Raw genomic sequence first — 12,602 nt, 5'->3', positions numbered from 1 at the left:
ATGATACAACAATAGTACCTATGCTATGAGTTTTCTGTGAGGCTCAAATGATATACTACTTGTGAAGTGGCCAGTTGATAAAAAACACATAGTAAACATATTGTTATTTGCTTCTTGTGCAACAGTTATGCTTGGTGTGTATTTAAACGGTACCCCGTCAGTGCACGCACATTTGGCCTTGCTTGTGTTCTCTTGGCGCACATCCTTTGAGAAAACCCTCTTTAACTTGGTGACAGGAAACACTTCTTTTCTCTAGTGATCACTTCTTAACCATCCAAAGCAAATGCTTCTCCATTCTTCAACACTTAAGAGGAATGTTTTCAACATCTTTTATGTGAGAAGCACAAAATTAAATGAACGGGTTACTTTATTCTCTACCTACTGTGACTCCCAGAGCACTTTGCTGACTGGCACCCAAAAGGCTGATTCATGGGATAGTTTAGTTTAAGCGAACGAGGCCCTCAGTTCTCATTAACTTCAATACATAGTAGCAAATGATTTCAAAAGAGCAACAAAACGTCAAGGACTTTGAGAAAAGTTAAGGAAAAATAGAGAAATTGTGTTAATCCAATTACACCATCTGTTGTCCCAGATAAACCCAAAGGACAACTGGATATACAAAAATCCTAGAAAGGTAACATGTTTTTATATAAAATAAACAAAATTCTCTTTAAAAGTGCATGGACTTAGAAATGTATAGAATTGTTGAATCACTTATATTGTACACTTGAAACTAATATAACACTGTATGTTAGCTATATCAGAATTAAAATACAAAACTTCATAAAATTCAAAAAAATAAAATAAATGAAGGTAACAAAAAAGTGCATGTAAAGTAGAAATGCTAAGTTAATTGAAATAAATAATGGTGGTTTCTTATTGAAATGTATGTAACCTACATATAGATATATTCTTGCTTCTTTAGGGTCTTCTGGAAGCATGCAACCAGATGAGAGCTGGGTATCTTTTCCAGCCCGATAAGGTCTACAATGTGGACTTTGATACAGGGGATAAAACTATTCAGTGTGGCCGCCATGTTGATGTCTTTAAGCTATGGTTAATGTGGAAAGCAAAGGTAGGAATGTATCATTCCTTTTATTAGGCCTTCTTTGTCTGGATCAAGAATATATAGATTGTTCCATTTTCTTTAGAGTTCTATCTGGGTGTCTTTTCCAAAGGTTTGTCTCACTATTTTCCTAAATACCTCTCAAGAAAACTATATTTCTAACTACAGATAACAACGGTATTGTTGTTATCTAACTGCTATATTTCTAACTACAGATGACAACCTTGGCTTCTCAGGTCTAAATTCCAACTGGGGTAGAAAAAAAAATCTGGCATGTTCCACTGTTACTATATACTCTACCAAACTGTAAGACTAAAAATCTGTTAAGAAATAAGCTTGTCTGCAACTTTTTGAAAAACTGTTTTTTTCCTCTACTAATTAGAATTGTTAATAGTCAAGTAGACTTGAAGTTGATAGAGATTCTCAGATGTGAACCCTTATTTGTTACATGGATGTGCAATCTACCTGTGCGTCTAAGGTCAGCAGATGGTCTATCCAAAGATTATGACAACATAAAACATGTTCTGTACCCTTTGCCTGCCCCTTATTTATAAGTTTCTATTACTTCATTTCCAGTCCTCTATAAAAAGATGGACATTGGGTTCTGTGCTGATGAAAGCTATGACATGAACTAACACCATCTATAATGTATTACTGACCCTGCTATTTAATTTGAAGTCTTTTGTTGTTGTTAGAAATCTATTACCACAAAATCAGAGACACCACTTGTCATCAAAGTCACCTAGCAACAGCCTGTCATATAGTCAACACTCTGATAAAAGAACATTGGTGACTCAGGAAGATAATCAGCCATTATTTAGTTCATTGTGGAGTTTCATTGATAATTTTCTTCATTCAAAGATAGGCATTCTCTAAGTTCTTTTCCGGGAGATTTTTAAATATCCAGTTTGGAAATTTTGTTAAGCTTGCTTTAAAAATATTCAAAGTTCCAATTTTTGCAAACACAAAGCTCAAAATTTTGTGCAGATCTGTCAGACACCTATAATCCAAATATCCCTCAGTGTGATTCTGTATGGATTTTATTTATGTAAATATTCTCAGGGACCTCCTGAACTCTGTAAGAGGTTATTAGTTCTACCAAAGTTGAGCTGCCAGTCACAGCATATACCTACCTCGATTTACCTTACACAAATATTTACACCTAGATACTTGTTGACAGAGGGCATCCTTGAACTCACAAACGCTCAATATGTATCAAAACATTTTTAAAAATTATATATATGTATATATATATGAAAGATTATGTAAAGGATCACATAGTTCATCTATTCCTTTATATAATAAAGGGGTGACATTTAAACTTTTTAACACAAAGAAATACATTTTATGCTGTGGCCCAGTAATACATACACACACGTAATTAAAACAAAAGTTTTAGGAAAACATCTTACAATGTGAAATTCTCTAGTATTTTCTTTTCTGCTCTTTTCTTTGAAAGAAAAGCTGATCTGACCCACTTCACTGGCTCTATTACTCGCTAATGACCTATCAACTGCAGGTCAAAAGATACAGATAATCACATTTGGCCTGGATTAAGCCAGACAATCAGAGAAACACTTCGTTTGGCCTTCTATAAAGCAGATGTGACCAATGAATATTCCGTATCTATATTTATTTACTTTGTCCTTCCTGTAAACATGAGGTTTCCAAATCAGAGGAAGATCAACTATCTACTTAGAGAACATCTCTTGTGTCAGTTTCTCCTTCCCCTACTCCCCATTCGGGCAACTTAGCGAGGCCATATCACAGCACCCTCCATGTGCAAAGGAGATTTCTATCACAGGACAGGGACCCTGCAATTAGGAAACCGGAGTCTTATACCAGCTGGCACACCCACCCTGAGAGAGAGGGAGGGAAGGAGAGAGAGCTTACATTGACTCCTAAATGCTAAGGAATCCTCTTTGGGTGGAGAAAAGGAAGTCTCTATCCCATTCTACTCCAGAATGATAATCACTTGACTCCTGGGGAGATAAGGAATATTTTATTACCCTTTCAATGGGCGCAGATGATTACATAAAAACTTAGTATACACTGGCATGGAAATGCTTTTCCCATAAAAAAAAAAAAAAAAACATGTCTCACACTGGAAATCAAATTCAGGAAATATCCATGGCAGGTCCGACAGGGAGGTTTTGACTTCCAAGATTGAAAAATTCTATTTTGTCCTCCTTTGCTCTAATTACACAATGAAAACTTCATTGATGATAGAAGGAGGAGCCATTGTTAATGAAATTCATATTACTTATAAATATAATCAATTACATAAAATACTGTGATAGGCTATAAAAATAAGAAGAAAAATCATATAATAGTGTAAGATGCTACGAGCATTGACTATATATGCAAAAGCAAATACAATACAGAACCTTCCTTTTATGTAGATTTTCTACATGGGTTGGACTGGTTGTGGATTCATAATATGAATCTGTTTTGGCCATGAGAATGCTATAGGGAGTTTAATTGTCCAAAAACCCCATCTGCTTTTCTTAACTTCATCATTGCATTTGTCCCGGGGCTGTTTCCCAAAGTTTTCTCCCAGCCAATGACTGAGCCTGTCAGGGATTCTAAAGCATCCCCACTCCTGAGAGGCATAAGGCTCTTCTGACAGCTGACTTGGTGTGAGGTCTCCTCAGTGACCTTTCTGAATTTTCCTTGGACTTCTTGGTAGTCTAGGAAGTTTCCACCCCACTTAGCCTCCCTTTCTCTTTCACTTAGACTCAGACTTATTTACAGTCTGATACTTCTCCCACTCTAACCAGCTCCTCCTTTCACCCAGGCACTTCCACTATTAAAATCCTGGCACCTTTAATCACATTGTGATGTTTGCTTTTTTGGAAAGCATGAACTAACAGAGTCCACTAAAGCTTAAACTAGAAGTGCCATTGTCTTTAATATTCAATCTTTGTAGATTCTTTTCACAGAACTTAGATTCATTTGTAATATAGACACATACCTTGATATTTTTAAATGCCAGTTCAATATGTATGAATGCCATTAAAAGTTCTATATGGAAAATTCCTGGGAAGTAGTAAGCTCTATGGCAATTACTTCAATGATCCCTGGCCTCATTTCTTTGGAATCAAAAGTAGGATCATTCATCAATAATTTCTATTAACTTTTCCACAAGCCTTTCTCCTTCCTCTTTTAACTGTTTATAGCTTCCTCCAAACCGTACTGCCCTCAAAGAGAAACTTCTGGGCATCAGATGATAACGTGGTTATCACAAGAAATTAGTCCATCATTCCAATTCTTAAGCATTTCAAATACTAACAGTGCCTTTTCCAAATGAATGTTTGTTCAAAATTGTGAGAGTTGTTGGTTCTAGCCATGTATTCATATAATTGATTTTTCAAATATATGTGTATATATAAAATATACATATTATAAACATAACACATACTATATATGTTAATTTCCTGTAGAGAAAGACATTGAAGGCATTGAAAAGGATAAGGAGTGAAGGAAACAAATTCTGTTGGAAACAAGTTCTGATTTGAGATAAAGTCCCCTTTAGGGCTCTTAGCACCCTGTTTACTCAGTTGTGTTCACCTGTATTGTATTGAGAATCCCAGAGCTCCCACATATCATAGGGGCCGTGAAATTCTGTGCTCATTGAATATTGCAAATGCTGTGTGTAAATTGGGTGGCTAGACATGGAAGTTGCATATATCTCCTTAGCTCACATGTCTCATTAGGGACACTTTACTTACCTGACTCACAAACACAAGTCCAAGGCAAAATTTTAAAGAATTTCAGGATAGCAATGGCAGAGAATAAATTAAGCAGAAAACCCTTCTGAGTATAGGGCCCATGTGATTGTGCAGGTTGTATGCTCATGAAGCCAACTCTAATTACAAAGGCTTATGTACTGAGAATCCACTAAAGTACCACTTCATATGGTTGTGAAGCCTAGAATAACTGTGAATGCATACCCTCAGCTTGGGCTCTGGGTGCATGGACAAAAGCAAAGAGATCAGTGGGGAAGCAATTTTAATAATGTGGGAGAGAGTGATTAGGCCAGCAGAGTGGCAGTGGATTTAGGCTAAGGTATATTAGAGTCTAATTACATTTTGAAGATAACCATAATGAAATTTACCAAAGTATTAGATATGGACTATGAGAAAAAGAAGATCAAGAATATGAGAGCTTTAAAGTCTTGGGATTTAGCAACTAGAGGATCAAATCGATACATTATTGAGATTGGAGAGACTGTGGCAGAAATAAGTTTGTGTAGAAAGATCAGGAGTTGTCTTGAACATGTCATTTTGAGATGTTCATTAGTCATCTCAGTGGAGATTTGAGTGAGTAGTTGAGTATATAAGTCTGAGATTCAAAGAGAAGGTCTCAGATGAAAATATAAGTGGGAGGGTCACCCCGTGTAGTGCTTAATAACACGAGACAAGCAGAAATCACCATGGGAAAGAAGGTGGGTGGAAACAAAGACTGGACAATGCTTCTATGCCTCGGTTGCCCACCTTATAGGGTTCTTCTAAGAGAAATTAAACCAAGTGTATACAGTACGGAACTACATGCCTGTGGTGGAGCAGAATTTCAATGGTTGTTAATGTTTAAATACATTCTGGGGATCCCTGGGTGGCTCAGCGGTTGAGCGCCTGCCTTTGGCCCAGGGCATGGTCCTGGGGTCTCCAGATCGAGTCCCACATCAGGCTCCCGCATGGAACCTGCTTCTCCCTCTGCCTGTGTCTCTGCTTCTCTCTTTCTCTCTCTCTCTCTCTCTGTGTGTCTCTCATGAATAAATAAATAAAATCTTAAAAATTAATTAATTAATTAGTAAAAAAATTACATTCTGCCTGTGAGCATGCCAAGGGCTTTATTTATAGTATTTCTCTCATTCCTTGTAACATTATATGTAACTTTTAAAAATTTGCTCTACATACTAGACAGATGAGAATCACATGTCAATATATTTAGCAAATGTGTGTAAATCTAGGCACTGAAGTGCAGAAGGCCGAGAAATTGGCCTTACATTCACTGACAGTAGGGATCAAAGTGGGATGAGGATCTAGAAATAATGAAGTGATAATGGAGAACACCTACTGGTGGTAAGATAATAATCACATTATTATTTATTATTATTTATTATTTATTATTATTATTATACATTATTATTTATTATTTATATAAGTACATTTAAATAATTTTAATCAATTTCAGGAACTTTTTTGATGTAATTTAAAGGAACTTACTTTTGAATGGAAACTTTTATTTTTTTTTTTTTTTGATTACAGGGAATCTGTGGCTTTGAGGCACAGATTGACAGATATATGGAACTTGCAAAATACTTCTATAAGGTTTTGAAGAAAAAAGATAACTTTAAGCTCGTGTTTGATGCAGAGGTAAAGATGTCTTTCTTTCCTTCTTTTTTTTTTTTTTTGATAATTTAATGGATTTATACTTTGCTGAGTATTCTTACCTGAGATAATTTTAGAAGTATGCTTAGCAATTCTCATAAATAGTTTATCTTATCTAAATGTAAATCATCTAGGTTTTAAAATCTGTTTTAAGTTCTGTGTCTTACAAGCCACGGGTCCAAAAGACTTTTAATTGATAATGATTTTCAATATTTTCCTTTTTAGGACAATTAGAACTATTTGGTTAAATTGCTTTTCTGATTTCTCTGGCACAAAATAAGAGTAATTTAATTGTTCCTAGCTTTTTTTCTTGTATGTTATAATATGTAGCTGGGTTTCTGGACAGCAGATCATAAGAGAAGGTAGACTTAAAATTACCATAATCTTTGGTAGATTGTTATTAACCCACTAAGTAGGTATTAGTGAAAAATTTGAGATTTTTGCCAGTATTATGTCAATTTTCCTCTCCAAGTCCCAGTCAACCATCCAATGGCATAAAGCCATGCTAATAAGAACAATTGTTAGAAAAAAAAATGTGCTTCGTCTGTCTTCAAAATTGTCTTCCTCTGACTACATTATTATCTTAATTTTGGTGAGTCTCACAGTTTTAAATGGAAAATAGTAGTAAATTTAAAAATTAATTTAATTTTTTTTTTTTAGAGAGAGAGAGAGAGAGAGAGGAAGGGGTGGGATAGAGGGAGAGAGAGAGAGAATCTTAAGCAGGCTCCCTGCCCAGTGTGGAGCCCCAGATGGGGCTAGATCTTATGACTGTGAGATCAACACCTGAGCTGAAATGAGAGTCAGACACTTAACTGAGCTACTCAGGTGCCCCAAAGTCTGTTTTTAAAACTATACATCTTCTACTAGTTTATTTTCCTCTCTGAAATCAAATTTATGTAAAGTGTTCTTATATTTTTTATCTATGTGGAAAACAGCCAGTCACTGAAACCAGAAAACTTGAATTCATCTTAAAAGACCAGCAGAGGTTACTTATATCTGTTGAAATTTTGGAGATGTAAACCCTCTTATCTGTACCCACAGCCACTGCTTTAGTGAAGTCATCTCTGTTCTCTCCTGACTTACTATGATAGCCTAATACTAACAAGTAATATTATTCTCTATTCACTTGTTCTCTCCTCTAAGCCATTGTCCATATTGCAACCCAAATGATCTTTCTCAAATATGAAACTGGAACTAGCATTATTGTTTAAAATATTTTGAGGAATGGTCATGGAATGGATAGCTGAAGTTCTCTGAAGGAAATTGAGAGAACAGAGCATGGCAAAAAATGACTTACATAGATATGAACATCATTAAGAATTGTGGTAGGAGAGGTTAAGAAAGACAGCAAAAGCCGTGCCAGACTGGAAACTCTGTAAGGACAATGATGATGTCTGTTGTGTCTGTGTCTAGAGTCTGACATGTATTATACCCTTAAAAGCTATTCTTAAATATGTTAAAAGTGGGGGCGTCTAGGTGGTTCAGTCAGCTAAGCATCTGACTTCCACTCAAGTCTTGATCTCAGAGTCCTAGAATTGAGCTCTACATGGGGCTCCCTGTACAACAGTGGGGAGTCTGCTTGTCCCTCTCCCTCTGCTCCTCCTCCTGCTTGTGTGAACTCATTCTCTCTCAAATATATATATATATATATATATATATATATATATATATACAGAGAGAGAGATTAAAATATATAGAATATATTAAATATTAAATATATTTATAAGTATATTATAAATATATATTATACATAAGTGTAATATATTAAATATAAAATCATTAAAATACTTCTGAAATGCTTAAGAAATTAGGTAGAGTTTTAAAGATACTTGTAAAATTTTTATGCTCAATTTAGCCTGAGTTCACCAATGTCTGCTTCTGGTATTTCCCACCAAGACTTAAACATATCCCAAAAGGTTGTGAAAGAGATCAAGAACTCCAAAAGGTAAGTGTGTGTGTGTGTGTTTGTGTGTGTAGGTGTGTGTGTGTGTATGTGTGTGTGTGCATGCGCACACGCTGTTTTTAATTTTAACATTGTCTTTTAAATAATGTATCTGTCTGGTTAGTTTGATATGTTAAGACATGGTACTCACGTGGTCCCAAGCCATTGATTTAATACTTATATAGAGATGAGCTCAATCTCAACATGTCAGTCATTTTTCAAATTAATCCAGTCATAATATATGTAATTGAAAAATATTTATTGAGTGCTTAATATACATTATGCTGATTTTCCTACTCTTTGCTTAATCCATTCATCAGTTAATACATATTAGGTATTCCAATAGAAGTTTAAGGTATAAAATGAATTAGAATCCAAGTCGTAAGTTGGCTAAGAACGCTGAGTAGGAGAGAAGACAAAAATGTAAATAATCACAATTGCTAACAACAATACAAGAGGTAGTTGTAGAACTGTTACAAAATTTGAAATATTTACCAAAAGATCACCTGAGCATGGATATGAGCTTTTATTAGAGAACAAAGAACAATATACTGGAAAAAATTCCAAATGAATATCATAACAAGGGGGATATCTCATATTACATTATTAAAGAAGATCACTACCGTCATATGCAATTTATCACATATATTTATCATAAGTTTTTAACCAGTATTAAGCAAGCATCACATAGACACATTTTACTTTGAGTTATGCCAACATCACAACCACTTATGTTGGTGCCCTTATGAGGTACCCTGGCATACACTGAGTACAAACCATCTGATATCGGTGTTTAAGAGCTTTAACTTTTTGTATCACTAAAATTTCACTGGGCTTGTAAGTCCTAAGTGAAAAATAAAGATTTTTTTTTTTGTTTTGCTTTTTGCTTCTCACAATACCACTTGTTTAAATATTTTGTGGTTTGAGGCAAGTATTAAGTGAAACTCTTTATATTTGTTTAAGTATATGTGTGATCTTCCACTAGGGCTATTACTACGGTTGAGAGCTAGTGAGGCACATGTTTTTATGCAGACTTGCAAGCTGGCTCCTGAGGTGCACACAGCTCATTTACCAGAGAGCTGTCCCTCTTAGGGACATGCTCTTGGATAGAAAGCAAGGGGGAGACCATCAAACAGTTCTTTAAAAACACCGCAGGCAATAATTAATATCTATTGTTTTATGATCATCTTGATTAACTAAAATATTAAATAGGGAAAGACATTACATGAAGTGTCTTTAAGGTAGATAAATATATCTATTTGCTTCTACACTGCCATCATATAAGATTTATGGGGAAATTAAGTAATGGATAGCATATGCAGCATTTAAGTAGCAAACTGTGTGCAGAAGCAAAAGTTTCAAGAAGCGCAGCAGGTTGAGTAGTTATAGAATGCCTTCCTCTGGCTTTCCCTAATGCCAGTGCCTCTTTGCCCTATAATAATAACCCAAGAATGTATTAATGTGATCTGGTCCCACATATATGCTGTCATTTACACAGACAGGATTTGTTTCTGTGAAACTCACAAAGAAACTATGTTTTGCTGCAGAACAGTGACCTGGTAGAAAAACTTAAGGTGTAGTACAATAATTTAAACAATGAAAGTTATGATGCCAAATTGCGCTACTATTTTTCCATTGCCTATTTCCTTTTTACCTCTTTCTCAGATGCTTCTATTTGAATTGCCATATAAATATAAGCAAAATGTCATACAACCTTCTTTAATGCATTCTAGCACATTCATATTATTTTGAGTTGGGTCATTGTGAATCATGAAGTAACAAGAGCTACAGTATGAATATAGAACATGCTGGGTATATATTTTTTTCCTGTACTAAACATCTTAAAAATTATCCCTAATAGTTTTAAATTGCTTGCTATTTTTACTCTGTACTAATGATAGCTATGTAGGCATCTAGAATGTGGGAGAGCACAGGCTTGTAAAATTACCTTTTAATAATATTTACATTTGCACACAGATTGCTCCAAAGATTAAAGCACAGATGATAGAGGAAGGCACAGCCATGATAAGCTACCAGCCATGTGGGGACAAAGTAAATTTTTTTCGAATGGTCTTTTCTAACCCTGCCACAAGACGAGCAGATGTTGACTATCTCATCGATGAAATTGAAAGGCTTGGAAAGGATTTATGAGACTTCAATATGAGCTTGAATACAAGTGTGAATGGCAACTTAAAAAATCTGCTGCTGAAGATAAGAGAGGAATACTATAAGCAGTTTCCTCTCTTTCAGAACTTAGGATTCTCTTTTATCCTTTGCTATCTAAGATGATGAAAGGGAAGCCAATTCACCGAAGATAAATAGATTAAATTCAAGTTCCTTCATGTATTTGTTATTTTCATTAATTTGATCAAAATTATTGAAAATCTGCTAAATGTCAGCTACTTGTCTAGGTATATTCAGAGCACATCAGTAAATAAGAAAGACAAAAATCCCTCCTCTTGTAAAGGAAGAAGCTCCATTGTGGGCATTGAGTAACTTAGCATATATTTACATGTTGGAATTAACTGAATAAAGATTTCCTGAATTGAAATAATTTTCGATATCACATGGTAGTATTGTCTCTGTCAAAAATAAAATCATACGTATCATGTTTCTCTTTTTCAAACAGTCAGATGAATAAAGTGTTCTGTATTTTAGAGCAGAGAGTCAGGAATGGCAGCAGCTGACGTATTTTCCCTTTGATCCTTGTCTTTTTATTTAGAAGGGACTGTGGGCCTACTATGCTTCTATGCAATAATTTAATTCATTTTTTTCCTGCAACACCATTTTTAATGTCTCTAAAGATCCACTGCAGTGACATCTTTTACAGTTCTCCAAAAGTGTATCAGCCATATTTCATAAAATGGAATCAGGCCGTTCCATATTGATGGTGTCATTAGCGTTTTTTCAGCTCCATTTTGGAGATAATAATAACTAACATTAATTGAGCACTTACTGTACATCAAATGGTATGCTAAGCATTTCACCTTGCATGGTCTCATTTAGTTCTCTATTAATGCTATGATTCAAGTGATCTATTATCTCCATTTCACGAATGAGAAGGCGAAGATTTAAAGAATTTAAATAATGTGTTTAACATCATGCTGCTGGTAAGTAATGAAACCAAAATTTGAAGCTAGGTAGGTTTCTTCTCAAGTGTGCATGACGAAGAATCCGCCCAATACCTTGCTGCAATTAACATTCACCACCTGCCACTTGAGACGTTTGTCAAATGACTTGACTTAAGCAGTTCTCTTTGCTCTTCTCTGAAATAGGAATAGTAATGGTGCCTTTGCTACACCACAGGTTTTTGTTAGAATAAATAGTTTTGTTAAATATTTTTAAAAATTGTGTTAGTTTTCTCCTTTTACAATGTATACATATACCAAACCATCATGATGCACACTTTACGTATCTTACAATTTAATTGGTCAATTATACCACAATCAAGCTGGAAAAATTAAAATATTTTCTCAATAAAGAAAAAAAATCAAATGATTCAGTAACTTCAAAGGAAGCTGAAAATTTAAAACAATATCACATACTGAGGAAAATGAAGGGAAACATGGTATTGAATCTACAGAAAAATATAAAGAGGGAAAAAAGTGTAATGTAGTGTACATGTAACTTCTTCTTTATAGTCTGACAATTTACCTTTCCCCCACAGACAAAGAAGAAGATAGACCCAGTAAGAGACCTATAGCATGCCTGTTATAGGCTTGGCACATAATTAATGTCAGTATTGCATATTTCATTTTTAGTATGTCAAATAGAGCCAGAGACTTAAAAAATATACTAAGTAAAAATCAAGTTCTGTAACATTGGTTTTATCTTTATTGTAATCATTCAGGGTTACAATCAAATATTGTCACGTTTCTTTATGATAGAGGACATTGTACCTTTCTGTTTTCCAACTTTCTGTTTTCCAAACTGGGTTGCATTCGTTCAAGTTAAAAGTGTAAGAACTTCTGTATTTAATGAAGAAAAACACATGAATTGGGATAGAGATTCTTTTCAATTGTTTTTCTCCCAAATAAATAAGACGTTTCAGATCCAAAGTTTTCCTCAGAGGAAACATAAAATTGATTATACTACAGACTTTGATAGGCTGTGTCTTTGTGAGATATAGGGAATGGCAGTTTAATTATCTAAGTGCAATGTATCCCTTGATAAGAATTACTGCTCTAGACAGGAGGGTTTG

The 12,602-nt window shown here is 34.7% G+C and overlaps 1 protein-coding gene across 1 annotated transcript in view; it reads left to right on the top strand.

The window, feature by feature from the left end:
- LOC129514495 (glutamate decarboxylase 1-like) overlaps positions 1-10,552 on the top strand; it is a 28,746-nt gene extending 18,194 nt beyond the window's left edge. Inside the window, exons 11-14 of the mRNA XM_055333117.1 lie at positions 926-1,075; positions 6,337-6,444; positions 8,315-8,404; positions 10,379-10,552. Coding sequence (XP_055189092.1) covers positions 926-1,075; positions 6,337-6,444; positions 8,315-8,404; positions 10,379-10,552 — 522 coding nt within the window. The remainder of the gene's footprint in view (positions 1-925; positions 1,076-6,336; positions 6,445-8,314; positions 8,405-10,378) is intronic.
- Positions 10,553-12,602: the final 2,050 nt, after the last annotated feature.

Source organism: Nyctereutes procyonoides, unplaced genomic scaffold (genome assembly GCF_905146905.1).
Source record: "Nyctereutes procyonoides isolate TBG_1078 unplaced genomic scaffold, NYPRO_anot_genome, whole genome shotgun sequence".
Lineage (NCBI taxonomy): Eukaryota > Metazoa > Chordata > Mammalia > Carnivora > Canidae > Nyctereutes > Nyctereutes procyonoides.
Note: the sequence above shows the minus strand (reverse complement) of the source record. Positions and strands in the feature narration are given on the sequence as shown.